Below are 27,850 nucleotides of genomic sequence, written 5' to 3' on the forward strand. Positions count from 1 at the left end.
GACACATGATCAAAATTTTATTTACAATTCTGATTTCATAAAAGCACATTACATTGTTTCTTACAATACCTATAGTATAAAAAATCATGATTATTATAATTGAATTGTTTGTTTATATTAAGGCAGGTCGTCACTGAGGTCTTGGTCGTCCACCTCAGCGGCGAGGTCAGCGAACTTGGCCACGTAGTCCACACTGCTTTCAGCCATCAACGACTGGAGATGGGAATCCACCTGTCATTTATATTAGATATTGAGTATATAGGTTTTACTTGATGAGCTTCCATGTACATGGAGTGCAACAAAAAGTGGTCACTTTTGACGCTTGTCGATAACAAAAAACCCATAACAGTAACGAAAATAACGGGTCCAATTTAAGTGGTCGCAAGTGTACTCGGAAGCGAACATCCAATCACGCGCAAGGGTTATACCTATGATACCTGAAGGTCACATTCTGCGCATCTATCGACTACTATAACATGACCCCGCACTCCGAACTAACCGGTAGCTCCTGCTGGGCCTTCTCCAGGTGGGAGAGGAAGCTGCTGAGTGAGAAGTCGTGTGTGTCGAGCCAGTCCGCCTCGCCCCCCTCGCCCGGCGCGCGGAGCAAGCGGGATGGAGACAGCGACAGGGACTCGGACGGGAGGAAACCTGCGGGTCATACTTGTATTAAACCATGTTACGTATGTAGGCGTGAGTGTGTGAGTGTGTCTGCGCGTCTACAACCCTCACTTGAGATATCATTCTGCTCGTATGTCCGCCCCTCCCCTGCCTCCCCCCCGTTCTCGACGCCAGCTTCTACTTTAACTATCTTGATGTCCGACTCCTTGTCTTCCTTAACCTCTCCATCATCAGCCTTGGCGTCTTCTGCCGGAATAAAAAACATATTAAATATTACGGTATAAACAAAAGTACTAATGCCTCGACTTCTCATGTATTGACACGTTATATAACAGGAGACAGCAATTGTCTTTTAAAATGTGCACAAGACAAAATAAACAGGTTCAATGCCCAAAAACGCCTTCGTCGTATCAAAATATGAACATGCTGTGTATGAGTGATAGTCACCGGCGTTCTGGGAGGTGTTCCCGGAGTCGGTGAGGATGGGGATCCGTCTGTCGCCGTCGTGGAAGAAGAACTGTCCGTTGGACTGACTCAGCACGTAGTACATCGACAGGCTGGAATATATACAGCTGTATAGAAACTAGTTTAGACTTTTAATGGGTTCATATAGAGATGTAGTAGACAACGGGCGGCGCCATCTATCGGTGATACGTGATTTCATACAAAATATATCATGAAGCGTTTCTTACTAAATTACATTGAGTTTTTGAATAAATTACAATCCCTTTGTTATTCAGATACCAGAGTTATGTAACTGGACAGTTTCCTCAAAATCTTATTATTTTTTTGCCCGAACTAGCTTCCACATCCATACATAGTATCAAAATTTCGTTTTTATAATATTAGTAAATTGTTCGTGGGAAATGTAACAGGTCAAGTTATAATAGCTACTGACTCGGAGGAGCTTGACGGTGGCGGCTTTGGGACCAGCCTCGGTTGGACCGGCTGGGAGTTGGACACCATCTTCACGGGAATCAGATCTGATAATACAAGACAACATTATGTATGGGTCTTATTAATATACATATTCTGAAATTAGCGTGTAGTGATACTAACTGTTTGGTGGTGGTAGTTTGGGCATGAGGGGCAGGAGACGTTGGACCACGACCCGTCTGTCGGTGGAAGGTCGCCCGCGGCGCCACTTGGGCAGACCATTGAGACTAATAGGCGACTGACACGACTGGGGACATCACACACACTGTATAACATATAGCCTGAAACATCCTGTATACAACGTACACTCAAAAAGACCTCTACGTTGCACGTAAAGAAGTTTCCCTATGAAATTATATCGCAATATACAATTTTTTTTATTTTGAAACCGCTGATAGTTTTGCGGACAGAAGTATAATAACATTCTATCTGTTTGATAACATTTTGAATCTCATAATACATTCTGTACATTCCAAGTCCTTAGTTGAGAGAAGAATAATCAGAAAAGGTAAAACAATTTGGGTCTCTTGTAACAAAGAGGTATTCGCAACATTATATTTTCATACTGATAGCGCTGATATTAAATGTAATAGCGATTTATCCGATTTAAATATCAGAAGATCCTATTTGGGATAATTTTGAGAATATCCAACGTCCGCTGTGTTCACACTATCACATATCACATAACACTAACTTGACGACGCGGCTGATGTGAACTAAATTATTATTAATTAATGACAAGGTAACCATTCCTATATCAAACTGATTGCTTTTTAAATTCATTTCCTGTGAACCGTTAGAGACCGACAGTCGCTCAATATACTGAACCCTATATACATAACTGACTATTAAATTTGTTTGTGATCCTTTGATTGCTAACAGGATCGGTTCGGTGACGGATTATTGAGGATATTAGTGATGAACTCAGAAAATGAACAAGCACTAAAGCATACTAAAACCAAGAGCATACAGCATGGGGTTATTGATACCAGGTCTGCAGGTGTTACCTCCGGCTCTGGCTTGGGAGCGATGGGTGCGGGGTGTCTGAAGAGCGCGGGGCCCGTGGCGGGGGGAGACCTCGTCGGACTCAATCTACACGCGGGGGGCTTCTGCACCTGACGTACAATACCATATTATGTATAACTTATATAGGCTATAGCATTCTTTACATCAGCTATCAAAAAAGTCCCGTCAAAATAGGTTTAGACATTTTAGATATTAGCGGGATTAAGCAGATAGTTAATGAAAAAATTTGAAGAGACGAAACCTCTCAGTATTCCATGGATTCACCGAGCGGGTGCCGGGTCCATTGCGTGGCAGGGAGAGGAGCTTCAACTGCGCCTGGGACTTGTGACCCAGGTGCAGGTGTAAGGTGTTATTTTGTTACACGAACCGTTTATACAATTGTTACTTATTGAAACATATTGAAAAATAAATGAACATCGCCGGGCGACGTCGCTATATGGATAAGATATCATATAACGAGTGACGCCGCTGACTCCGCGGAACGAACACCAAGCCGTGTGAACCAGAAGATTCCTGACACCACACAAGCTATGGAATGGGTTGCTATCCTGATACTGAGGCAATCACGAAGTGTTAGGTATAGGATATTAGTTTAATATATAATATTTAATATATTACGCATATGTTCTGTAATGTTCCTGCAACTTCTGCACCCTCTACAACTTATTCAAAAATATTTAGCAAAACAGGTTTATGTTATTTTAAAAATAAACACTACTTTTATTTATTTGTACGAATGAGCACTAGTGTATGATGTGTGTGTGTGCGAATGTGTTCCCGCATGTAGACGGCTCTATAGTGAGCGACCACATGTCATTATCACATCATACGTACATGTGTCGCTCCGTGTTTCCGCGCGTGCACTCCTCTCGCCCCTCCACCAAAGTGACTGTTCCCCGCCAGCGCCAGCAGTCGCCGCAGTCTACACACACACATTTCAGTACTTAAACAATAACTACACATGTGTGCGTCCATTTTGAACAAGGAGAGGCGTGTTTGTGTGCGTGTCTTGTTGTATGTGTGTGTGATATCTAGACGCTGAGACAATAGGAACTATCGTAGGTCGTTGTGTGTGTGTGTGTACATGTTATGTGTATGTGCGCACGTGGCATCAGTGGATTATATCAGTATATGACATGAGCGGTACCTGTCGCTAACCAGCGAGTACCCGTTGTTGGTGGAGACGTGCGTGGGTCGGTTGATCAGTTTACTGACCAGCTTCAAGGTCCCGGACTTGTGGTCCGGCGACGACAGCTGCTCACCTGGCACGAGTATATGCTACTTATATTACCGATAGCTCTGGATTATCCAATATTGTGATATGAACCGGCACCGTCCTTACAACTTTGAATAAGCAGACTATTGTTATTGAATGTTAAACTTTACCTCTACACCTCCTCATATAAGAGTTAGCGTTTACTTTGACTCGAATATTTTGAATGCTTAATTTCAATTTGATAAATAAATATAATTTTCTTCATTAACACTATTACTACAGTTTCCGATTAACTTCTCCGCCAAGCTACAGAATCCTTGTATGTCCATCAATACTTACTCTTCCTCTCGTCGCCGGACAGGCCGTCGTTACTGTCTTGGCTGAACGTGTTCTTGGGTGAGAGTATGTCGTTGTCACACCTCTCCCTCTCGTCTTCTACTGAGCTGTCTCCCTTGTCTGGCGTTTTGTTCCCTTTCTCTCTCCTATCGAGCCTATCTTCCGTCCTCGTCTTAGGTAGTGGGGGTGTAGGCTCCGCCCACCAGTAGTCCAATTCTAATCTCGAGCGGGAACCGAACTGGAAGAAGTTTAATAAAACATTAATATTCAACAAATGAAGTCTGTATCCACACTGTCTGTGATTAATAAAAATCTGATCAATTATTTGACATATTTCTTTAACAAGTATCATCTCAGTATATAATAAATTAAATTTCAGCGCAGACCTCCAAGCACAAGTGAAGAAGGAATTCAATATCATAGCCCACTTCTTCCATGTAAATATTCACTATTAATATATTTTCTAGATAATTCGTCTGTTCGTCCCTACATTGTGACGTCAGAGCACCTCCCACCAAGCAGATCGTCTCATATATAACAGTATAATTCCTACCATCAAATACAAATCTCCTATGGTAAGATCCCCCGCGTCCCAAACGCTCCATCCTTTTCTGACCTGCCTCATCGCGAAGTCTACATCTATATCCGGCTTCTGTTCTTCTTCCTTCTCCTCCTTTTCATCTATCTGTAATTTAAATAACATCAAAATCGGCCCAGACGTGGTTCGTAACTGTAACAATTTTCTAAATATTAAAGTAATGTCGGTCTTATACTAGAATTAAAAGTTGATTGGTTTGATGATTCGTACTTGCGACCTGCCGAATGTCGCGTGTAGTTGCTTTACCAACTAATCAATTGGAACGCTTTATACGGAGATGTCATTAATTCTGTTTTGTAATTCATTTCTCCTATGTCTATATCGGTCTGTCAGTACAGCTCCTGCTCCCACCCTACCTTGGCATCTTCCTCCTTATTCTTGTCATGATCCAACACCAGGGTGTAGACGGAGCCACCTCTCTTCTTGGGACGTATACGGAACTTCACCTGAAAAATAATGTCAATAAATAATTTTGTTAAATATGTAAAATTTATTTTATTTTTGAGCCTTGCAACACTAGTGTCGCTTTTGCTACACTTTGATGTAATCTTTCTCATTCCGTCTCTCTATTCTGTGACATCATTGTGACCGGCAAGTTTTCCACGACAGTGAAGTTATTTCCTCTAAAGCGTAGTTATAATATTCCCAAACCCAAAAGATCCTGGGCCCGGTAAGCTCAGAAAATCGAACGGTATAAAATTTGCAACTTATAAATTACACATTTTATTTGCAACTAGCTATGCCCGCGACTTCGTCCGCGTGAAATAGTTATTTTCGGCATCATATTTATTTTTGCAAAAAACCTACTCGGTTTTATAAATAATTTTCTGTTATTATTTTAGACAATTTAGTTTATTTATTTATTTTAAGTTTTTAAATAACATAATTATTTAAAGTACTTCTGTGTAAATAATATTTTTAGTTTTATTTTCTTGTGGCAGAAGAACATATTGGTTTTCTCCGCAACCTGATCTTGACAACGCGACATATAGTTGGCCGTGTGAAAAGCAGTCTTGGCGTAAATCAATTCCTACGTGTTTAAATGTTTGCCCCTGTGATTTATTAATTGTAACGGCGAAAGATAGCTTTACGGGAAATTGAATTCTTTTAAAATTAAAAGGTAAATCATTTGGTATCATTGGGATGCGAGGTATAAGCACTGTTTGACAAACTGCTGGACCAGTCAAAACTATAGCAACGATCACGTTATTGCGAAGAAATTTGATTTGAAGTCGGGTCCCGTTACATAAATTTGGTGGTTTAAGATTTCTGAGTAAAATTATTGGGGCACCTATTTTTAACTTGAGAGAATATGGGGGAAGACCACTGGGGTTCAAAGAATTAAGAAACTCCTGTGGGTAATGGACCGCATCTTCCTGATCCATTACATTATCAATAGATGTGTAGGTAACTATGTCTCCTGGAAGTTTACTTAAAATTAAATCATTAATTTCGTCTACGCTACTGTTTCTCGCCGCCAATATTGCCCTTTGACACATCCATTGATGATCTTTATTTTCTATTTCGCTGATGTCGGGGTAAACTTTCGAAATTAAGTCCTCAATGTTACTCACTCTTTCTCCTAAATCACGATCAATTTCAATTCTATTTTCAAAATGAGGTACTTTCCCGTCTCCTATTAAAAGTAACTTTGAAGGAAAAATTATATTACCTCCACCCAAATGTGCTCTCATATTTGTAGTTAATTTTAGGATGTTTACAAACTTCCATAATGGGGAACTTTTAAGGCAAGACTTTACAATGTCTGCTCTAGTTCCTCTTACTATTACTGGTAAAGTTTGTCGAAAGTCCCCAGCAAACATGACAGTAATCCCACCCATGATTTTATCACAGCTTCTAATATCTCTAAGAGTCCTATCTAGAGCCTCTACATGAGCTCTATGGATCATGGTACATTCGTCCCAGATCATTAAACTGACATCTTGTAAAACTTTTCCCAAAGGGCCATTTTTACGTATAGAGCACAAGCTATCTTTTTGTAAAGAAACAGTTAGGGGCAGTTTAAAAGTGGAATGAGCTGTGCGTCCACCTGCTAATAAAGTTGCAGCGATACCTGACGACGCTACTGCCAAAGCTAGCATTCCCTGAGACCTTACTTTTGCTAATATAAGATTAGTAATAAAGGTCTTGCCGGTTCCACCGGGAGCATCCAAAAAAAATACTTTTCCTTCACTAAGACGAACACTTTGCATAACACAATAATACGCGGTCACCTGGTCATTAACTAATTTTGGTTCATTTTGAGTAATATAATCATTCAATTCATTTAGATCATATGGTTTTCGCAATGCTACTTCTAACGGATCCAGATGATTAAGTGAATTAATCCTTTTTGATACAGGAAGCCCAAAATCAGTTAGTGATTTATCGCAAATCTCATGAATTTTATCTTCAATCATGATTAGTCCATCATTGTATATATCATCATTATATGCTAATGTCATATCTTGATTCTCATTACGCATTCTGTTTAGTATATCTTCACATAAAGCATTACGAAATTTATTCCATAATGCTAAAGGGTCAGATGGTTGGCAAAATATAAGGATGATGGTAAATAATTCTCTTAATTTTGTGGCTGGCTCGGACATTACAGCATCTGACATTGTATTCTGCCAATGTTCATCTCCCTCCAGTAAACCTAATTCCTTGCAAGCGCCTTGATAAGTTTGGCAAATAACACCATTCACGGTCCTTAGATGTTCAAATGACATTGGACCGCGAACATGTTGCAGTAACATACTTAAATAAAAACATTCAGTTTGAGTCGGATGAATGTTGTAGACACGGCCTAAAGTTGTGTCTTTTTTTACACCGGGATATCCTTCAACATCTTGCCCACGTTTTCTTCTAGAAAATGAATTTCTTCCCCATACGTAATACTGGGGTACTTCGTGATATAAAAGGGTTTTTGCAAAATCGTCCCTCTTGCAAAGGTCAAAGAACGCTGTAAGTGTCGTTGATGAAGGATTATTAACACGATCTTGAAGGTTTGCATTATTATCAAAATAAACTCTTTGTCCATTTTCCAAATGAACTGCTAAATGAACTACTGCCGGAAAACGTTCATGAATAGGAAATTGGAAAATTCTCCAGATCGCTTCCGAAGAACTTATATAGCGACCATTTAGATATGTTTCTACTTCATTGTTATTACTTTGAAGCGAAAATGTGGCTTGGTCAGAGCCTTTATGAATATACTTACAGATGTACTTAATAGCTTTGACCGATTGACAAAACTCTACGTTAATGTGTGCATTGAAAATTCGTGATAGAACTGGATTATAGGGAACAACCCACCTATTATCCACGCTCATTTCTGTACCCTTGACACGAATTATTGCTGTGTTTCCACCATTATCTGGAGACCTGCGCCTGTAGGTTGGGCAACCATCATCCCCGGTTTGTGTTTCAGAAATAAAATTCCTAGGGTACTTTTTAGAACAAATGTTTTCTTTCATACATGGTGACGCAGGGTTATGAAATCCGCAAGGACCATGTATCATATTTTTTATGACAATATTATGAAGAATTGGATCTTGTCGTTTGTCAGGTATTTCAGCCGATATTATTGCATCTATAGAATCTGGTTGTACTTTGATAGCCAGCCACAATAAAATGTGGGCGTGTGGTAAACCTCTTTTTTGCCATTCTACGCTGTAAACAAAGGCTCTTGAAGGCCCAAAAATATTTTTCTTCGTCAGAAGGAGTATCATATTTTGAGTTTTAAATGAAATACTCTAGAAACCAAATCATGTCTGTCGTAAGAATGCTGATCGGGTAATAACTCAATTTTTATTTCCGGCCATTCGGAGTTACATGTAAATGTAATGAAGAGATCTGGTTTTCCAAATTTCCTGACAAATGTCATGGCATCTTGACTTTTTTCGTTCATGTATCTGGGGGATCCTGTAAATGACGACGGCAGTATAACATGCTGGCCAACATTAGAAGCGTCTATATTCGCATCATTAACCACGGCATCTCTTAAATGAATGTACTCTTCTGCTCTCAATTTTTTTTTGATTTCTTTTTATGAAGTCTAGCCTCTCAGAAATCATTTTAGCCGCCATATCAACACAATACTGGTTGAATAATCCCTTGAAATAATGTATGCTGTTAAAGTCATTTATTCTCAACATGAGTCTAAATGCATAGAATTGCATACATGATACAGTTTTAGATCTAGCAGCAGTATTCTGCTGTGGAATATTTATACAGTATCCGTCATTACCAAAGGGAAACAGTAAAGGATACTGAAGTGGGTCATAAGATCTATGAAGTTCAGAAACTCGTTGAAGTCCACCATCTCTCGCCGTCAACACAATATCTCGGGGACCTTTGTCTTCATCTATCAAAAGAACAGCTACTTCATCTACTATTGGCGCATTATATCGACCTCGATGCTCATTAGGAGGTTTCACATCAGCATGAATAATAAGTTTGAAGTCATTCGGTGGTCTATTTTCCAGATTGTATTTGAAACTTTGAATATACGTATTATGATCGTGAAGATATGTTTGGAGAGCGTCGATAAGATCGATTTGCAAGCTTGGATTTAAATTTGAGCGTAAGGATACCTGATCTGCATGTGAAACAAAATATATTTGCAAAAATTCGGGCTGTGCCCCTTCAGCTGGAAGTAAGTTACCGATTAAGTGATAAACTTGCCCTTGGACTTTAAAAGTGGGCATAAAGTTTCCCTCACGAATCTCTTTGGCACCAAATGAAGTCATCTGAAATAGTGTATTATATTGCCTTGAGTGATTTAAGAAATGCTTTGATGATGGATGTGAGCCTGATATCAGTTCTTTTAAAACTGTAGTTGGTTCCGGAATTATTGGTATATTTACTTTGCCACCACTACAACACAGTCCAGGAGTTTCAGTCGCCCATTTTTTTGCTTGGCATAAGTTGCATATTTTATTCATTCTGCCAATATCAATATCATTTAGCTCAGTATAGTCAAGTGTACAATCATAAGCAAACGCAGCATTTAATAAATTATGTTGCCTGCGAGTTCTATTTCTTGCTGATCGTGCATTTTGCTGTGCTAATCGATGGGATCTTTCAGTGCTCGATTCCCGATCGCGGTTAGCCAAAGTGCGGGAATTCTGTGAGGCTAAACGTTGAAAACGTTCAGCGCTTGATTCCCGTTGTCGGTTTGCCAAAGTTCGAGAACTCTGTGAGGCTAAACGTTGAGAACGTTCAGCGCTTGATTCCCGTTGTCGGTTTGCCAAAGTTCGAGAACTCTGTGAGGCTAAACGTTGAGAACGTTCAGCGCTTGATTCCCGTTGTCGGTTTGCCAAAGTTCGAGAACTCTGTGAAGCTAAACGTTGAGAACGTTCAGCGCTTGATTCCCGTTGTCGGTTTGCCGAAGTTCGGAAATTTTGTGAGGCTAGACGCTGCGACCGTTCAATAATCGATTCATTAGCACGGTTTTGTTCACTGATTTCTCGTTGAGTAGCCAACCTATGCATATTTTCATCCTCTGTTTCATTGCTGCGCAAAACTCGCAGCCGCTTTGCAGTAGCAGTCTGCCGAGAAAGCTGAGATCTTTTTCTAGGCATTATAATGACGAAAAAAGAACCTAAGATATGAAAAATTAAACAAACCGTAACTCGTAATCAAGAAAAAAATAAACGTATGGTAAATAATTAGGAACCTAATTATTTTTACCTGTATTTGGTACTTACGTAAATCGGATAAAATATATGTCAAAAGAATAACCGTTAAACGATAAATGTATGCTTAAACTAAAACCTAACCTAATAAGAATATTTATGTGGATAACACCTATTTTCAAGTATTATATACAACAAAACAAAAAAGTTATAATATTGCTAAAATATTAGAAACAATACTATCCTTATAACAAAAAATATTTACTATAAAGAAAACTATGACACCTACTTACTACATCAAAATTAAAAAAAATGTTGATAATTGTGAAATTATTAGAAGCAAAATATTATCCTTAAAACAAAATGAAATAGTATTTAAAAAGTATTATTACACGACGATATTATTCCGCAAAAACAAATAACGCTGCATACAACCGTTTAGAAGGGAGCCGACCGCGCGTCTGAGCCGCGCGGCATGGTACCTCGTAGAGCTACACCCCCCCCCGCTCCCTCCGCGTCGCTCGCAAGCAACGACGCCTCTCCTATGTTTTGCACTTCATGCGGCGCGCGGGTGAACTTTATATCGGTGTTATTTTAAAATTGTAATATCTTCTAAGATATTCATTGAAATTAAGTGATGTCAAAGACAATTTTGTTCACAGTTAAATAATCTTAATCAACAACACATTTATTTGGATAAAGATTTGTATTATTACGTTGATACAATAATGCATTAATTTCGACCAAATTTTATTACTATAAAAACGGTTCTAGTGTGTTAATCTTAAAAGATAGATATATACTGTCGTGGACATTTTTTTAGATCATTTCAAGAGGAATAATTCTTTCATACATATATTTTTGGTATCTTGAATCGTTTTCGCAACGCATGCAACGAAAGCCCTCAAGAATGAATAATTTACCCCGTTTTTTCCACATTTTCCATTATTTCTTCGCTCCTAATAGTGGCAGCGTGATGTTATATAGCCTAAAGCCTTCGTCGATAAATGGTCTATCCAACACAAAAAAAAATTCAATTCTAACCAGTAGTTCCTGAGATTAGCGCGTTCAAACAAACAAACAAACAAACAAACTCTTCAGCTTTATAATAATAGTATAGATAAGAGAACTGTGAAGATCCAAACTTTAAGCAAATAACTAAAGTAAAAGAAACCCTAATACATATGATACAGAGTGTAAATTATATTATGAATTACCTTCAAATTCTTATATTTCATCTGTTTCTTCTCTCGCCCGTCGCTCTCATTGTCTGTGTCACTCTTGTTATATTTCTCGTCGTCTTCCATTTCTGAGAAGCTGTCTTTCTCTCTCTCTAACATATCCTTGTCTCTCTCTGGCATCTCTTTCTCTCTGTCCAACATATCTTTGTCTCTTTCTCGCATGTCTCTGTCTCTGTCCAACACGTCATTGTCTTTCTCTATCACGTCTTTGTCCCTCTCTGAATCTTCCTCCACGATCTCCTCCGACCTCATCTCCTTCTCTTCCTCAGTGCTGGGTTTCTCCTCATCTTCCTGGTTGTTCTTGTAATGCGCCATCAGCTCTATGCCGTCTATGGCTGTTTCTTCTATGTTAATTAGTTTGTTTGTTTCTATGTCCTCTATTTTAATTTTCTTGTCATTTTCCTTATCTTTATCGGACACGCTGTCTTTTCTGTGCCGTTTCGGTGTACGAATTTTGACTATCGGTAAAATATGAACGAATGTTATCATCATTTGCTATATTGAATATCTGGATATGCAAGGAAACTACTTTAAAGATATTGGGATCGATTTGGTTTTAGGAAGTTACCATATAAATATACCTTATGGATATATTTTTTGAAAGGTTAAACTAATTTGAAATTTGACTTCAAAATTAACTTTTTATTTTCTAAATGTAATCTATAAATCAGTGTCAACAGCGTGCTTTAAAGGTTCTATACCGTATAAGGACTATACTAACCATCTCCATCCTGTCTTCTCAAAGCGCCCATTCTTTCGAGATATGAAGCAAAGCATATCTTCTGACTGGACAGAGGCTCGCGAGGGCGAAGCTCCGGTAGACGGACGTCGGCCTCGGGCCGAGGACCGACGTGGAGCGACACACCGGGGGGCGCACGCTCTGACGATGTAATGATATCGAATCACACCAATTCTTATAAAATTTAATATGCAATCTTTGACAGAAAAAAAAAAATTTACCTTAACTATTACCTAAAGATGGATGATATTTGGACCAAAACAAATAATTTTATTGACAAATATTTACCTGAGGCAAAAAGTTTTCTTCTTGGTGCTAAGAGAAGTTAAAGAAAGGCTCACATATAAATTCAGACAGACAGACATAGATATATATGAAGAAATAAATAAGGTATTATAAATAATATAATAAATAATGTACCTTGGATTATGGTCCTGTCTGTTTCCAAGTTGAGGTGTTCGTCCAGCTTGTCTCCGTTCTCACAAAATGGCGAAGAATATTCCTCGGTTTTTAAATCACTTCCATTTTCCATCAACATGACGTGACTTATCTGAACGCTTACATTAAGAAAACAACAGGATTTGTCCACATTTCAAGGATGTGTCCACATTTTTATAAAACACTGAATTCCAAAACATATATCGGCAATGTATATTAAAATTTATTAGCAGATTTTATTTAGAGATTGAACTCCTATACTTGGAAACTCGTTTGACAAAAACACTGTAACATTTTAACACTAAACTGCGTACATACATTTTTTTTTACAACACATGGCTTCTAACGGGACATAATCTCTACCATTATAGTATTATTGGAATAGTTTATTCAAATCCATTAAAAACAAGTTAGAATTATTGTGGTAGCGAAAAGGATTCAGAAGGACGCAAGTTATCGCTTGACAAAAACACTCGTAGCAGCTGGATAAATGACATGAAAACAGAGCCGAAATATGCTCTACTAGTTTCTGGCCGTGACTTGAACTGCGTGGACTTCAGAGATTGAGATCAGATAAAAATGTGTAGTGTATTGAAACGACAGTTATGGTAACCAACCGTCAGCGACACCTACAGTCTGTGTCGCGTGGCACACAATGTGACTTTTATGGTGTCATTGTGATTTTGCGGAAACAGCATGGATATCCAGGATAAATTATACCATGTGTTTTATTTTGACGTCAAACCCATTAAACTGTGAAATTATATTAAAATCCGTTAAGTGGTTCTTGCGTGAAAGAGCTACTTCACAAACATTATAGGAACGAATCCAATTTCCAACCCAACAGCTTTAACTTTCTAAAGGATACACAATTCCACCGTCTCTCGAGAGCCCACAGCAGCGCCACGAGCCTCGTCCTGAGAGTGAGCGCGACGACCGCCCGCGGGTTGTGGGCGGCGGCCTGCACGCGCGTCCAAGACGCCGCGTCCCGAGCGCGCAATATCACTTGAGCCCGGGTGCACACACGAGCGCCGTACGCGCGCTCTGGCGTGAGATAGGTTTCGTTATCTTAGCGTGACTTAGGAGACTTAGGTGTTCTTACGACGAACACTCATATAACAAATTATATAGGCAGCTAATATAAAGGATAAATGCACAGTCGTATTTACGACCGTTGTTCAAATTAAATATATCTGGATTAATTACGAATGTAATCCTTTTGTTGCTTATAACCACGTCAATTAAAAGATAATTAATTTTTACTGCATTATGTCCGAGCTACCAGCTATCGAACCCTCGAGGAGTTAAGCATCAACAGTTGCAATTAATGAAGTGACAATTACTCTTTTTACCTAAGTTTCAAAACGCATAATTAAACTCAATTATAACATAAACACAATGGTCACGTTATCCGGCTGATGGGCGATTATAAGAAAAAATATATCATATTCTATAACGAAGTTTTTTACCCGCGATTTGATTGAGTCGTCTGAGAGCTCTGCACATTGGTGTTCTGACTCTGATCGTCTTTCCCTTGGTCCTCACAGCTATGGATCCTCCACGGACCATTTCTCCCAAACGAGCGCAGATCTTCTCGTTAACAGACACCAGCTTCCTTCTCAACTCGCCATAATTTATCAGAGCGTAAAGCTCCTGGGCTACTTTTTTGACATCTGTAAGTTAAAGTAAGTACCAAATTTTATGGAACTTTTGTAAGTAAAATCCAAATCAATTGTGTCGGCCATAGTAAAAAGGGTGTGATTATAAATCTAATTGCAAGAATCTTCAACAGACGGCATAATGGGTAATATGACGACTTATGCTTTAAAATTATATTTCTCAGAGACATTTAAACAGCAGTTGAAATAAAAAGGCAACACTGAATACTATAGTATAGTATAGTATACTAAAAAAGATATTGTTCCGACTCACTTTCATCAAATCGCACGTGTTTGGACAGCTTATGCCACGTCCTGTAATAAAAATGGCTGACTTGGGTCTTAGTCTTCAGATTTCCATCTAGCATGCCCTTCTTCTTCATTTTAGCGCAAATGTACGAGGTGATTGAGTCGAAGTCCTTGCCGTATTCGTTCAAGGCTTCGAAGAAAAGGCTTTTCTCATCAGCCGACCACAACGCCTTGGGCATACGTTGTTTGACCGTTGGGAACTTTAAAGGGTCTTTATCGTCTATTTTGTTTGGAGTCTCGCATTCTGTGACGTCTGTATAAAGAAAAAATAATACCTAATAACGTGAAAAAATATTTCACCTTGAACTTATCATCTTTAGGTGACTTTACTTCTGTGGAGACAGACCAAAGTTGAACTTTAGATTTAAGTAGGAAATACATTATTTTTATAAAACTTTTGTATATAATTGAAATTATTAATCATAAATTATTTATGTTGTGCAAATTAAAAACAATTTGAATTGAAATAGACAAAAGAAATCCAACGATTTATTACAGAGATGTTATTGTTGTAAGCACATGACTTAGTTAATAAAATTTATTGATAATTAATAAAAAAATACTTTACAGATCTCATTCGTTTTATGAATAGTCCTTCATATATTTAATTTCAAGAAAGTATTTTTCCAGGTCTTTTATCGATACTATTTGTTCAACATTTTAGATGCATTTGCGAGTTTTTTTATTGGAAACCATTTGTTAACTTAAGTTTTCTACAGCGATAAGAGGCTGTGAATACATTATTTTTTTGTAATATAATAATTTCCCAAGTAAAATGTTGAAGATTACAAAACATATTAAATAATTAGCGTGCATTATTTGAAGAAACCAATTTAAAAAAACAAATGCAATAGAAATTTGTTTCCTATTAAAGAGTATAAAGTTATATTTGAAAGGTGAATCCATCCCCCACATGGAGAATACAGAGGCCATTGAAAGTGCTACCTCGTTTGTCAATTTGCGGTTCCAGTCTCAGTTTCTTAATGACCCTGGCGCTGGTCCTCTGTTGTTGTTGTGTTGTTAACGATCCCAACAGCTCGGTCCGCTCTTCATCCTGTTGAACCCCCGAAGACATGACGCCTGCTTTGATCGCTACCTGTGGCTGAAACACATTGTTTTTGCGAAATATTCCCCATAAAAATATCTTCTAGTCCATCTTCCTTTCTTATTTTTTTTCTATTAATAGTTTTAGTATATACATAATGTTACCAGTTAAAAATTCCAATGAAATTATCTACACATTATTTAAACTAAGTCATAACAAAGAAGTTAGGATATCAAATATGTATTACCATGTTTTTTCAATGTTTATAATGAATGAATAAATAATTATTAATATCTCTTAAACAACTCATATAAAACAATAGAACGTTCTCAACTAGCGACGTTTTATTTTCTTCCAAAAATCATTTACGTGTTAAATGTAAATCAATAAATTTTCTTACAATTTATAAGTCTGTCGTTTTTTTTGTTTATAATTTTAGTATGTATACAATATTATTATCAATTTTCATGTTACTGTAAGGTTTTGTTATAAAAAATACATTATTATATGTTATTCCTCGTTTTATATAAACTATCGAAGTGACCGCGTCATTTACGTAGTTTAAGAAAAGTAGACACAGAAAGGTAAACGTTTCAAGAAGTATATTATTAAAAAAATTGTTTGTATACATTTATTTGTAAAAATAAATAAAAATTTGTATGAAACTTATTCCCTTTTGATTATTTCTCGAATATAAAAACAAGAAAATTAAATTTAGATCAAACCAGAAACTGATTTTATACTCTGAGGGTAGAATGTTGTGCTTAGAAATTGTGGCAATGGATATAACTTTTGATATATTTCTATATGATAAAAGGAATAGTTCTTATTGAGATATAAAGATCGTCTTAATGGCACTCTACATTTATAGTAACAGATACATAAGCAGAATTAAAAGAAAAGATAAGTATATGTATATACATATATATGTTATATATATGTTTATTCTATAAAAACATACCGGTCAGAATCAAGATAATTTAATAACAAAACAGAACGATCTAAACAACAATGGAAAATAGAAAATCACGGATGAGATGTAATCACATTCATACAAACTGCATACCATTAGCAAACATAAAATGACATACAGAATTACATGTGATTTGACTGTCAAGGACGACATTATTAATTAAGTTATAATACACTTAATATATTACGCCGGTATGAAAAACATTACATTCGTGATGGAAACATGGAATGGATGATTTTTTCATATGGGTAATTTAAGGGTGAAGATGGACGCTGGTTTGATACTGATCCTAACCTATAGTTAAATTTCTATATTCTAAATAATTTAACGACTGCCGGAGCCTTATATAATGTTAGGTTAGATATTTTTTGTTAAAATATCTATCGATTTAATTTTGAATTGATTTATATATTAATAGTATAATAAAACGCTGTAAATTTAGACAGTTTTGTGAATTCAGTTTCGTTCTCTCTTAAAATTGCTAATTACAATTTTTGGTTTAATATAAATATTAGTAAGTTTTTAAATATCACTGATATAACAATATGGAAAAAAAATGCAAAACGAACATTTAATTTGTAAAGCAGGACACGAATCTGCCGATTCCAGTCTATAATTTCCTGGTCGTTTTAACAATTAAACTATCGTGATCTTCCTTGAGATGACTAATAATTAAATGTCATATAGGATTTGAATATTATATTTTGAATAAAGAATTCAACTTTAATTTAACGAAAGTATATAGCAAAGTTATTTCCAATACAATTTACATAACCTTCGGAATTAAAATACTTGCAGTTTAGGGTATTTGAATTAATTATGTATTTAATTTTTCTACACGTCATTACTCATTTATACGTAAATAGTCATTTTCCGATAGTTAAATTCTGGTATAACAACAAAATACAAATATTATTGTTATGTTTAATTAAATATATAGAATTAACCGAGGAGAATTTTTTTGTCAAAAAATACATACAGGATACAACAACCGCTGTTCTTAAACACGTCTAAAATAAAAAAATAGAAATATTTTTATGAATTTTTTAAAGTGATTAAATTATTCCAAATTTATAATTAAATTCAATTTAAACATAAGAAATTCTACAGAATATAAATCAGAATTTTATTTAGTATATAATATATGCACTCCAATGATACAATGTCTTGTATTGGTGTGCTTACAAAAAAAAAAACTTTTTTTTTTTTTTTAAACTATGGCTTCATTCGCACTGGAATCGTCGAATTTTTTGCCAATGTCAACGTTTTTATTTGTTCAGCCAATTTGAGTAACGAGTTTTTGACTTTGATCAACATCGAATCCTTCTCTTTTATCAATTTTTTGTAAGTAAAGATAATTAGTTATATATAGTATATAATAGAAACCGGACAAAATATTATAATTATTTATTGCGGAAGATTTACAATCTGAGCAAAAATTAAACTCATTAATAAATGTCATTCAGGTATAATTTAAATATTTTTAATATCTTAAAAATCCTAACTAAAAATAATTTTAACGAACAGGTATAGCCCAAAGGCGATTGCTATGTTATCTTTATTGTGTATGTCAAATTAAAACAAATATAAAAACAACGTCACGAGACCGGCGAGCCTGATTGGAATAAACGTATCAGGACGCATGGCATGCGACATTAGTGCGGACGGTTTGGCGCGAGCTTTATAACGTTAAATATATTTAAAAAAAGATTTCACAGTTTAAATTTGGAAAAAGGTTTTCTTAAAAAAAAAAAAGCGATTCACAATTTAAAAGAGTGACGTTTCTGTATATCTGGCCGTTAATAAAAATGGATATTTACATTAAGATATTTATTATGATGTGCGCTGGTTTGACTATGAGTGAACAGCAGGGGATAAAAGAAATGGCGCGAAAAACTGTGGTGAGTAGACTTTTTTTTATTGTTTTCTTTTTTAATATAGGGCTTACAATCTTAAAAGTGACTTAAAAGTTAAGTGCAAAAAAAGGTTTTGTAAATATACTTTAATTTTAGAATAAAATCAAACAAACAATTTGTTTCATTTAATGTATTGTAATATTAATTTTTTTATTGCATTTTAAATATCAATCACATATGTGTTTTATGATTACGATAGGAGGAATTTATTTCACGTAAAGTTGAAATTAAACAAATCGATTTTAATTATAAATGAATTAATAAACAAAAAAATATTATTACAGATAAATATACATATGTTTTGATATTTTTTTGTCATGTCAAGCGATGTCAGGCGCATTATTCAAATGGTTATATAATTGAATTTTTCCTCAATTTTTTCATATTATTTCTCTATAATAGCTGATAAAGAAAATGACTGAAATAGGCCAATACGATACAAGAAAGCACCTGGTATGTAGATAAATATTAAATACGTACATATTTAGTAAATATATAAAGTTACTATGAAATAAAAACGAGTATATATATATATTTTTTTCTAATTTAATATAAGAAGCATCCAGGGAGTAATTACGAAGGACTTGGATCAATGGAAACATATATTCATAAATAAATAAGATAAAAATATTAAAAAAACATATACATACATACATAGAGAGAACTATCGATATCCTTCAAATTTATTTAGTATGAAGATTCGTGACAGTACACTTCCAAAGAATCCTCATGGCTATCCCCACCATAGTTGAGTTAATGGTCAAAACACTCACAACATATTCTACCAAATTAATTTATCAAGACGAGATTATCAGTCAATTCGAAAAAATATCCCACCACGACATTAACAGATCAAAAAGATGTTTAGATATTTTTTAAACGAACGCAGTTTTCAATATTATAAGAAGAAAAAAAAATTTTATATTCGCTATTGTTCAGATTAAATTTAGAGACCTATATGTCAATAAATTTTATATATTTATGTTGAAGGCGGCAAACGGACAGACGGTCTACTTGATGGGAAGTAGTTACCGTCACCCGTGGACATGTTGCGGATGAGTCGCCGCCCTTGTGGTGAATGGAAGGATGAAAGGGTGCTGATGGTCCAATAACCATCCTGTCAAAGAGCATTGCCCTTGATCTGAATTGAGAGTCGAGTTTTGTGTGTCGCTGGCACGGGGTACGGAAGGGCCCTTGATCCGACGCACTGCTGCAGTGTCTCCCTGGACGGCATACCAATGAAACACACTCAAAAACTCAAAACAGACTTAGGCTGATGAAGGACAGATGGTCATTGTTTACATCAACATCCCGGGAGAAAAAAGGTTGGAAAAAAGAAATGGGCAACCGGCCCTCTCACTCATCGGACGAAACGCAGCCATTAAAGACTACCTCACGCCAATCTTCTGTGAGAGGGTCGTATTCGAGCTGTAGTTACTTGCACACAGCTAGGCTCTACCTCCTTCAAAAAAATATATAAATAACATATACGTATATTTTTTGTCAATACGCTAATATGTCAAACAATACGGTTCAAAGTATCGACGCCTTTTAAAAATTAGCGGTAATATTAGATGTTTACCGATTTAAAAAAATCTGACATGTTGTTATAGCACAAAAAAATACTAATTTAAAAAAATTATATTTTTTTTTAATTTTAGCAAAAAATTTTGGACTCCAATTATGGAAATACACATGTCGCCTAAAAATGGCAACAGATTTTTTTTGTCGCTTGAAACATGATTGACAAGTTACAAATGCGTAACATTGTTTATTTCCATTGGGTGAGGACTAAAAAAATATGTGTGTCATTTTCCTTTTCAAAATATTTTAATATTGGATTATCTAGAATTATAAAATACACATTAATTATAATGTAATAATTAAATAATATTACATCAAAATGTTATAAAATATTGTTGCAATTTGTATGTGTTTCTGTCACGACATGGTCGAGACCTCGTATGAGACTACTTACTTACTTTATCGCATCAGTTATGCACCCGGCATCGTTTATCAAATTTCATTTTTAAATTAACAAATTTATAATTTTTATATTATTTCTATGCTCATATTATAAATCAGCAGAATTTTCTTCGTCACAGTACATACAAAGCGTTTCCACTTTCGTATATGATTCTATAACCTGCGAGGATTTGTTAATCGAATACTGTTAACGCTCCGTATGTAAGTATCACAATGCAAACTCCTTGTAAGATTACATATCCATTCTGACTGATAAAATTGTGTTGTTAAAACTGCTCCTAAAAACCTCAGTATTTATCCAAATCAGTATCTTAAAAATGACATTAATTATAAATTTTAAAAATAAGCTATCGAATTATTGAAATACATCATATATATACGAATTATATAATCATTATCATTTCAAAAAAAAATCATTTAAAAAAAACCATTTACATTTTACTATGACAAAACCTTTGATTAGTCATTTTCGGTGTAAAATTAGATAATCGTCTAACGTATATTCTAACAAGAAAGAATTATAATAAATAAGTGAATTATCACGTATTGTTCGAGACTGCTCATTGTAAGGAAATACCCGCCAGGTTACTGAGAAAGTTTAATCACTCAAATTAAAATAAAGTTCGCTGATTATGTTATACTAATGAATAAATTTTTGAACCAGTTTCACGCACTCAATAGCTATTATCATATATATGTATTCATACACAATTTAAGTGTTTCATCTTTATGTATATGTCCGTATTACGACAAAATTTATATTTATTTTTAAAACTCGATCTACATTAAGATAACCTTACTCTATGTGAAGATATTTCGTATAAAATTATTAATATTTACTGTTTATGTAACAAAAATGATGTACAAATAAAACCGGTCGGATTAAACATGTCAAAAATGACACGTGTTTGACGTCATTTGAATAATTTATTGCCAAACAATATAACCGCGCCAATATCATTGCCATCAACAAAATTTCAATAATTTAATTTCTTCCGGTATCCTTTTGATGATACGTTATAATATGATAACGGTCTAATGTAAAAAAAAAATTAAATTAACTTTTAATAGGCCTGTATTATAGAGAATCAAGTATTTCCTTTTTCCTGTATATGCTAAAATGATTAGCAGAGTTCTTAAATATTTTTTTATAATATATATTTTAATGAAATTATATTACAGTATTTAATAATTAAATTTTTGCCTTTCAATGGTTCACGAACTTGTGGAATTATGATTTATTACACAAACATTGCGCTTATATTCAAATAAACTTAATAAATTGGCAATAAATAATCATGGCATCTGTGATTGAAGGGCACCAAGAATTATAGTTAGAAGAATTGTCGATAAACAGGCCATAAACATGTTTTAACTGAAATAACAATAAAAATAATTTAAATAAAATAAACGCGTCCACTTTGATTGTTTTCAAACGGCATTATTGTTACAATTCACGCCATCTGAATGATGATCACATAGGAAACGAAAAAAAAAACAACACGCTCTGAATGTAAAAGAACGAATATGAACGCGTGAGTCTAATCACAATTTGATATTAACTTTATATAAACAAATAAAAATAATTTTACGATGAAACAGAACTAATAATAATATTTATACAGTTCAGGATATTTAAAAAAAAATATATAAATGCCATGCCACAAAAAATCTTATTTGTAAATATCTACCATGATATTTTATGACGAAAAAAAAAACAAGTCTTGAAATTTATTTTTATAATAAAAAAAATATTTTTAATAGCCTACGATCTCACCAAAAAGAACCGTTTCAATATATTATAATAATTCAAATATTATGTTATTATAATCTATAAGTTATCGGAACCGGTTTTCCCTTGTCGCATCGAGACAATCGCATCCAACAATTAATTAACAACTTCATGTGTTAATATCGTTTTATTATCCTGTTCTCGTCTGTTGCAGCGAACATAATCATCGTTTTATTAAATCGGATAAAATTTAATTGTCCGTTACAGGAATATCGATTGAATTAATATTCACATAAAATGTACGGAGCGAAGAATTAATTGACACATGCAGTAGTCCATCTTTCGACTTATATATTGAAAGTTGTTAAAACTATTGCTCAATTGGTGCGTAGTTAGATTACCTAGCGGTTCTTATCAACAGTTAAAGATACATAGAAAGATTTTTATTTACAAAAATAAAAATACACGCTTATAATCGTTTGATTAAATTTCTTTTGATATTAATTGATATAAAAGGGAATAGTTAATGAAATTAATGTTATCTGAATATTCGAATATACAAATTAAAATTTAGAATATTTTAATATTGGTTAGGTAGAGAGAAGGGCTTGGACAGTGGAGGTGAGCGTTTAACGCGCGTTAGATAGGGGTCCTTTAAACCTACACCTGGGTCGCAAGTCCCAGGCGCTGTTGAAGCTCCTCTCCCTACAACGCGATGGACCCGGCACCCGCAAGGTGAATCCATGGAATGCTGAGAGGTTTCGTCTTAGAAAATTTAAAGTCTCGTAGTCATGTCATATTCGGTTATCAAACGAAAAGTAAAAAATTATATAAAAAGTGACTTATTTAATGATGTATACAAGAGTATGTACTCGTAATAATATATATATATATATATATTATTTTTTTTTGACATAACCGTGCCTAATCTAGTACCATATTTTTTTTTATTTTTGTTTTGCAAAATCTATATCCGCTATACTGGCATAAGGCAATCATAAAATATTTTTTATCCTAATTGTAATAGCCGTTTTTAAAAACAAAAAACTTCTCAACCAGTTTCGGTAGCCGTAGGACGAGTTTGCTTGGTAAAACTATACACCGATAGTCTCTAGCTTTTTTGGGAATCATATCTTAATAAAACATTTCTGTGTTAACAACATTCAAACGGTCGGTATATCGTTTGATAATTATAATTTGTACTACGGTTACAGCTACATGTTTTAATATCGTTTTTGTACATTTCCTTATGGCTAGTATTATTTATTATGAAAATGATAAACAGCGATGACCGCTTCATATTCATTAAAAATAGTTTTGTTATGTTATTTTTTCACCAAAGTTTTTAATTAATTCGAAAACGACATTTAACATATCACGTTATTTTTACAACGTCACAAGAATATTTTTAGTATTGAATTTAGTTACGTATAAAATCATTGATAATACATAATGTGCATAAGAAAGCCGCTAGATTTTGGTGTTCGGACAGCATTCTTAACAAAAAAAAAAATCGTTTTTTTTTTTTTAGTACTATGATAATTATTTCTATATAACGACCAGTATATTAAGTATTATGTGTATAAAATCTCGTGACCGAGATGAATCTCGATAAAATGTACGTTGGCTTCCGTCTTATTAAAACAAACAGTGCAATAGAATATAAATGACATAATATGTCACTTTGTTTGAGACTCAGTTTAGCCATCCATTAATACGCTTTGGCTAAAACTTTGTACGTACACATGTTTATGTTTGTATTTTGCGAACCGAAATGGCCACTTGAAGTGTCTAATAACTTGCTCAAACAAAATTCAAAATATTTGTACAATCTAAAATCTATCGGTCCTATGTTGACATGAGATTTGCAAAAGCAGGTTTTATATTTTTATGGTATTTGTGATTTATTTTTAATTTATTACAGTAGATAAGTGGAATGTTTCTTAATTGCTCGAATTATTCAAATACCTTAAACGAGTTTAACACTTCAATCGACACACGTAGAATTTATAGTTTTCATTCATAAATCTGTGATAGTATCAACGTACGGTTCGTGATAAAAAACTTGATAGTCGTGATGTTTACATGTGGTAGGGGTAACTACATATACAATATTATTTTAACAATTCCCGTTGTCATAGACGAGATGAAATAACCTTACAGATTTAATCAAATATACATTTTTTGTAAGCATTACAAAAAATATTTTGCTAGGATCATCAATACTGTAACCCCATATACATAGGGTCTATATTACAATGAAATACATATTATACATTTCTAGCCTCAACTAATAGCTTCAGCGGGCTACCCAGTGGAAAAGCACAGGGTCACAACAGAGGATGGATACATCCTGCAGTTACATAGAATACCAGCTGGAAGAAGAATCGCCAGAAGAATAGGACCGAGTTCAAAAAAGAAGAAAGCTGTATTGGTAGTCAGCGGTCTACTTGGCAGCAGCGGAGACTTTGTCATCATGGGACCGGAGAGAAGTTTAGGTAATCATTATTTCGAACCCATTTTCTATGTTAACGTAACAATCTTGCTAATAATAATCATCTTTTCAGCATACCTTCTAGCAGACGAAGGTTACGATGTATGGCTTGGCAACCTCAGGGGTGATATTTACACTAGCCATACAAACTACACAAGAAATAATCCAAAATTTTGGGAGTACAGGTAATAACTATAACAAACCTTATAGCTTAAAACTTTTTATGCTGTTTATAGCTATATTAGATCAATACAGCCAGTTGCGGATTCCCTTTTTTTCAATGTCAGACTATCACCAATATAATAAAACACAATAATTCTTTCATACAAAAAAATTTACAGTTTTCATGAGCATGGTATATACGATCTGCCGGCGTCTATCGACAAAGTCTTAGAGGTCACTGGTCTACCGAAGATCATGTACATTGGCTTTTCCATGGGCACAACCAGCTTCTTCATAACGTTGAGTGAAAAACCTGAATATAATGATAAAGTTCTGGCGTACATGGCGCTCGCTCCAGCCGTGTACATGAGAAATGTTAAGAACACTGCTGAAACGCTTCTATTGAATTGGAAGTTACCGGTATGTGTTCTATTGAAATATGTTATAAAAAAATAAACTTTCAGGGCGGAAAAATTTCCACATTAAAAATCGAGATTTTTTTGATACGCTCAACAATTCAACATTTAAGTAATAAATATAATCTATGTAGGATCGTATGCGGGAACGAGGCTTGCTGTCTGCCACTATCCCGCGAGATCTACTAGAGATGTTTGTCACCAACATGTGTTACGTCAAAAAGCCTCAGATGGATATGTGCACCAGCTTTATATACAGCGTCATAGGAGAAGACCACGAACAGTATGATGGGGTAAATAATAGTATAAACAAATCCTATATGTAGGAGTATAACATACTAAAACAATACGTTTTCAACTGCAGGACATGATGGCCATCATTATCATGAGATTGCAGCCGGCTTCATGGAGACAGTTGGAACATTTCGGAAAAATTGCTTTGACAGGTAGAAAAATACTGTCATAATAGTTACAAGAAATGAATCATTCTTATAGTAATATATCGAAGATATCCATAGCAAAATTTGTTTTTAAGTAATTTTATATATATTCAGATACTTTCACATCCTGGGAAGGTGGATTGAAGGGTGCTGTGAAACCGTACAAGCTCAGTAACGTTAAAATACCTGTATCCTTATTCTATGGACACAATGATCGTTTAACTCAGAAGTCTGTATGTATAAACACATTTTATATACATTCTCTAATAGTTGTATTAAAATTTTCTTTGTGACTGTACATTGTTATACAAATTAATATTTTCCAGCAAATCATGAGGCTAGCTGGCGAGCTTAATGCAACTGGTGTTTTAGAAGATTTCCTACCAGCCTGTGATTGGCCAAAATTCAATCACCTTGACTTTGTCTTTGCAAAAGATGTTGGAACACTGCTCAATGAGAAACTAGTTGATTATATAGGAAAAATGTTTAGTAAATATGGATAAAAAATATAAGACTTTTATTTGTATGAAATTAAAGCTCACGGTTAAAACATCTAATAGCATTGCTTGAAAAAAAAAATTATGTTGAAAAAATCAAGTATGAAAAATATAAAAATAAATTTAACAAAGACATTCTCATGTGGAGTAAAACAAATAAGATGAAAATCTCTAACTGAATTTAACAATACAATATCAAAGGAAAATACTTCTTTGCAAGTCTTTATTAATGTTTTCTAAGATTAAGTAGTACCATTATCAAACTAAATACTTAAATTTTGAAATGAGTATGTACTATTAATCATTATCTAAATTTAGACACCTACCTTACTGATAATGGGGTTAGTTATCGCTGAAGACTTGACACATGGTGCAGCAATCTGTGAAGATGCAGACCATGTTTCAGTAGATGTTGATTGGACATCTGCAATCCTACTCATATTTAAGCATTTTCTCAATATTAAATAAACCAATAAATATCTTCATTATAATATACTGCTATTCATAAACTTACTCAAATCTGTGTCTAGTTAACTGATTGATTTCAATACCTTATATCTATTTATGAGTATGTAACATTGGAAACAGAATTTGACATGTTCAATATATCCCATTAACCTAACATGTAGACAATTTTGCCAAAGTTAGTTCAAATAACAAAAAAGTGTTGTTCTTGATAGAGTAAAAACATTATAAACAAAATTATCAAATGATGGTTAATCCTGTTGCGAATTTGTAATACTTACTTTCGTTTTTATTTGGCCTCGAAATAATTATGTTTACGAAGCATGATATTCATGAATATTTCACACCAATAAAGATTTCGTTTATATTCAATTTCATTAAAATTTTACAATGTAAATTAAAAGTATATTATTTACAAATACATTCTGATACTCCAATGTTTATGATTTTCACAGGCGGGACATATGTCATTGTCAATGATACTGTCATTTTGTGTAACAGCCTAAGAGAAAGGGCTGAAATTGGCAAAATATTCCAAGATTCCAATACGAAGGAGCCATAGAATAAAATTTAAAAAAAAAGAAATGGCTGTTTAACAGAAAAATTCCCACATATCCTATAAAAACTTTACCGGTATTAACTATGTGATCCAAGCGGATTCTTAATTTATACTACGGTTTTTATTTATCCTGATTGAGTTGAATTATCCCTATATTGCTACAATTATTTTCTATATTCGTAGGTCTGCATAAATTCTATGAACCCTTTTTACTTTTAAGAAAAAACTTTTTCACATCGCCTCATTTTTTTTTTATCTTATCAAAGGAGCCAACATTAATTGCGGAGCTATGGTATTAATACAATTTGAAACATGTAAATATTATGCATTCACTACTCTAACTTGCAATTTTGGGTTTAAAATTTATGGTTGACCGTCTCGTTTACCAGTGCTTTCGTTTTCTAA

The 27,850-nt window shown here is 34.5% G+C and overlaps 2 protein-coding genes across 7 annotated transcripts; one reads left to right on the plus strand and one right to left on the minus strand.

Moving 5' to 3' along the window:
- Window positions 1–27,355, minus strand: LOC116774515 (protein cramped). 5 transcript variants are annotated; one of them, XM_061524788.1, is made up of 21 exons: window positions 27,168–27,355; window positions 26,748–26,801; window positions 15,706–15,862; window positions 14,726–15,013; window positions 14,263–14,466; window positions 13,662–13,837; window positions 12,776–12,905; window positions 12,338–12,496; window positions 11,593–12,074; window positions 5,087–5,176; window positions 4,686–4,817; window positions 4,136–4,370; window positions 3,728–3,842; window positions 3,415–3,502; window positions 2,562–2,669; window positions 1,678–1,801; window positions 1,517–1,601; window positions 1,066–1,175; window positions 730–864; window positions 500–648; window positions 1–231 (listed from the first exon to the last, which is right to left on the minus strand). In XM_061524788.1, the coding sequence occupies exons 3-21, from the start codon at window positions 15,833–15,835 to the stop codon at window positions 118–120; spliced, it is 3,054 nt and encodes a 1,017-aa protein (XP_061380772.1). In that variant the 5' UTR covers window positions 15,836–15,862; window positions 26,748–26,801; window positions 27,168–27,355; the 3' UTR covers window positions 1–117. The 5 variants fall into 5 exon arrangements, with proteins under 5 accessions (XP_061380772.1, XP_061380775.1, XP_061380774.1 ...); XM_061524791.1 differs by having other exon boundaries at window positions 15,706–15,852; window positions 26,744–26,801; XM_061524790.1 differs by having other exon boundaries at window positions 26,748–26,845.
- On the plus strand, window positions 18,398–26,440 carry LOC116774318 (lipase 1-like). 2 transcript variants are annotated; one of them, XM_032667017.2, is made up of 8 exons: window positions 18,398–18,679; window positions 24,697–24,910; window positions 24,980–25,091; window positions 25,248–25,488; window positions 25,619–25,777; window positions 25,849–25,930; window positions 26,039–26,157; window positions 26,251–26,440. In XM_032667017.2, exons 1-8 carry the CDS (start codon window positions 18,587–18,589, stop codon window positions 26,425–26,427), a joined length of 1,197 nt encoding a protein of 398 aa, XP_032522908.2. In that variant the 5' UTR covers window positions 18,398–18,586; the 3' UTR covers window positions 26,428–26,440. The 2 variants fall into 2 exon arrangements, with proteins under 2 accessions (XP_032522908.2, XP_061380778.1); XM_061524794.1 differs by lacking the exon at window positions 18,398–18,679 and adding an exon at window positions 23,999–24,305.
- Window positions 27,356–27,850: the final 495 nt, after the last annotated feature.

The sequence above is a fragment of the Danaus plexippus genome, chromosome 26 (genome assembly GCF_018135715.1).
Source record: "Danaus plexippus chromosome 26, MEX_DaPlex, whole genome shotgun sequence".
Lineage (NCBI taxonomy): Eukaryota > Metazoa > Arthropoda > Insecta > Lepidoptera > Nymphalidae > Danaus > Danaus plexippus.